The following is a 3,436-nucleotide window of genomic DNA, read 5'->3' as shown; positions in this document are numbered from 1 at the left end:
GATGAGGCGAATAAGGTCGATCTGATGGATGTGGTGGTTGTGTAGGATTGTGGATGTAGATAGTGTGGCGGATATGGTGTGATGGATGTGGTGGTTGTGGTGGATGGTGGATGTGGATAGTGTGGCGGATATGGTGTGATGGATGTGGTGGTTGTGGTGGATTGTGGATGTAGATAGTGTGGCGGATATGGTGTGATGGTTGTGGTGGATGGTGAATGTAGATAGTGTGGCGGATATGATGTGATGATTGTGGTGGTTGTGGTGGATGGTGGATGCGGATAGTGTGACAGATATGGTGTGATGATTGTGGTGGTTGTGCTGGATGGTGGATGTGGATAGTGTGGCGGATATGGTGTGATGGATGTGGTAGTTGTGGTGGATGGTGGATGTGGATAGTGTGACGGATATGGTGTGATGATTGTGGTGGTTGTGGTGGATGGTGGATGTGGATAGTGTGACGGATATGGTGTGATGATTGTGGTGGTTGTGGTGGATGGTGGATGTGGATAGTGTGACGGATATGGTGTGATGATTGTGGTAGTTGTGGTGGATGGTGGATGCGGATAGTGTGACAGATATGGTGTGATGATTGTGGTGGTTGTGGTGGATGGTGGATGTGGATAGTGTGGCGGATATGGTGTGATGGATGTGGTAGTTGTGGTGGATGGTGGATGTGGATAGTGTGACGGATATGGTGTGATGATTGTGGTGGTTGTGGTGGATGGTGGATGTGGATAGTGTGACGGATATGGTGTGATGATTGTGGTGGTTGTGGTGGATGGTGGATGTGGATAGTGTGACGGATATGGTGTGATGATTGTGGTAGTTGTGCTGGATGGTGGATGCGGATAGTGTGGCGGATATGGTGTGATGATTGTGGTGGTTGTGGTAGATGGTGGATGTGGATAGTGTGACGGATATGGTGTGATGATTGTGATGATTGTGGTGGATGGTGGATGTGGATAGTGTGACGGATATGGTGTGATGATTGTGGTGGTTGTGGTGGATGGTGGATGCGGACAGTGTGACGGATATGGTGTGATGATTGTGGTGGTTGTGGTGGATGGTGGATGTGGATAGTGTGACGGATATGGTGTGATGATTGTGGTAGTTGTGGTGGATGGTGGATGCGGATAGTGTGGCGGATATGGTGTGATGATTGTGGTGGTTGTGGTAGATGGTGGATGTGGATAGTGTGAAGAATACGGTGTGATGGATGTGGTGGTTGTGTAGGATTGTGGATGTAGATAGTGTGGCGGATATGGTGTGATGGATGTGGTGGTTGTGTTGGATGGTGGATGTAGATAGTGTGGCGGATATGGTGTGATGGATGTGGTGGTTGTGTAGGATTGTGGATGTAGATAGTGTGGCGGATATGGTGTGATGGATGTGGTGGTTGTGTTGGATGGTGGATGTGGATAGTGTGACGGATATGGTGTGATGGATGCGGTGAGGGTCCTGAATATGAATACATGACACTTTTTTTATGGTTAGCAACTGCTTAGCAACTAGCAACATGAATATGTTCTGAATATGGTGGATTTGGTGAGAGTGGTGAATGTGATGTGTGTGGTGTGTGTGGTGTGTGTGATGTGTGTGGTGTGTGTGGTGTGTGTGTTATGTGTGTGGTGTTTGTGGTGTGTGTGGTGTGTGTGATGTTTGTGGTGTGAGTGGTCGATGCTGTGTACGTGTTGGGTGTGGTGAGTGTGGTGAATGTGATGTGTGTGGTGTGTGTGGTGTGTGTGGTCGATGCTGTGTACGTGTTGGGTGTGGTGAGTGTGGTGTGTGTGGTGTGTGTGGTGTGTGTGGTCGATGCTGTGTACGTGTTGGGTGTGGTGAGTGTGGTGAATGTGATGTGTGTGGTGTGTGTGGTGTGTGTGGTCGATGCTGTGTACGTGTTGGGTGTGGTGAGTGTGGTGAATGTGGTGTGTGTGGTGTGTGTGGTCGATGCTGTGTACATGTTGGGTGTGGTGAGTGTGGAGGGTGTAGGTGTGAAGGATGTGGTGGGTGTAGTTGTGCTTGTTTGTTGTTTTACGCCGCACTCAGCAATATACCAGCTCTATGACGGCGGTATGTAAGTACTGAGTCTGGACCAGAAGATCCAGTGATTGAAATCATGAAATCCACGAAATTTGGTTACGATGACATGCATGAACCATCCGATCCCGTTCGTCGCCTCTTACGACAAGCAGGTGGGTGTAGTGGATGTGGTGCGTGTGGTGGTGGGGTAGATGTTGTAGTTGTGGTGAGATTGATGGATGCCGAACATGTAGGCTTTGGTATGTTTAGTGGATATTGGGTATATATCCCACTACATCCACTACGTCTATTGCATCCCTCACGTCAACCACACCCTGCATGTTTGCCATATCCATCATGTTACCGGGGAGAACATAGAGTGAGAGTCAAGGAAATGCCACCAATAACATATATCATTGAACCTGCAACAGCAAATAATGACAGAACTACGACATGACAAAGGAAAATCTTATTAAAGCTATTTAAACTAATTATTCTTAAATATGCAGGATGGCCGCATACATTGAGGACGCCACGATGTGCAGGATGGCTGCATACATTGAGGACGCCACGATGTGCAGGATGGCTGCATACATTGAGCATGCCACAATGTGCAGGATGGCCGCATACATTGAGGACGCCACGATGTGCAGGATGGCCGCATACATTGAGCACGCCACGATGTGCAGGATGGCCGCATACATTGAGGACGCCACGATGTGCAGGATGGCCGCATACATTGAGGACGCCACGATGTGCAGGATGGCTGCATACATTGAGCACGCCACGATGTGCAGGATGGCTGCATACATTGAGCACGCCACGATGTGCAGGATGGCTGCATACATTGAGGACGCCACGATGTGCAGGTTGGCCGCATACATTGAGATCGCCACGATGTGCAGGATGGCTGCATACATTGAGCACGCCACGATGTGCAGGATGGCTGCATACATTGAGAACGCCACAATGTGCATCATAAAACGCGGCATCACACATACGAGCAAGGACACTGGTTTTACAGCCATTCCATTCGGGAAAGCGCACGTACAATACCTCTCTGTAACACGCACCGGTCTAAAGTCAGTTTATCATACCTCCATGACAGAATGATTAGATCTGATTGGTCCACGTGATCTTGATAAAATACTATGTATCCCGTCTTGGAGGGAAATAAATTTCTCAGCGGGAGACTAAATCCCTTGGAACTCGCCACGATCCAGACACGCTGCACGTGGATTTCCGAGAAGCAAAATAAATCCCTTATACCCCGCCCCGAAGCAAGAAGCCACACGCTTTTCCCGGGTCAATGAAAGTCGCGTGACATAGCACAACCCCCTAACCTCCACTCAGTCGAACAGCTGTTTTCATTCTATTAACTTTGAATTTGTTCTAATTAGTGTACAATTTCATATTA

At 48.5% G+C, this 3,436-nt stretch overlaps 1 protein-coding gene across 1 annotated transcript; it reads right to left on the bottom strand.

The window, feature by feature from the left end:
- Positions 1–2,516: 2,516 nt before the first annotated feature.
- LOC139472166 (uncharacterized) lies at positions 2,517–2,975 on the bottom strand. Its single transcript, XM_071254543.1, has one exon. It carries the CDS (start codon positions 2,973–2,975, stop codon positions 2,517–2,519), a length of 459 nt encoding a protein of 152 aa, XP_071110644.1.
- Positions 2,976–3,436: the final 461 nt, after the last annotated feature.

This window comes from Haliotis cracherodii, unplaced genomic scaffold, assembly GCF_022045235.1.
Source record: "Haliotis cracherodii isolate W230 unplaced genomic scaffold, xgHalCrac1.p SCAF_24, whole genome shotgun sequence".
Taxonomy (NCBI): Eukaryota; Metazoa; Mollusca; class Gastropoda; order Lepetellida; family Haliotidae; genus Haliotis; species Haliotis cracherodii.
The sequence above is the reverse complement of the archived record's forward strand: the minus strand, read 5'-3'. Positions and strand labels throughout refer to the sequence as shown.

What these genes read in the sequence shown, in the direction of transcription:
- LOC139472166 (XM_071254543.1), bottom strand. Translation starts at nt 2,975, where the DNA reads ATGTATGCAGCCATCCTGCACATCGTGGCGTGCTCAATGTATGCAGCC.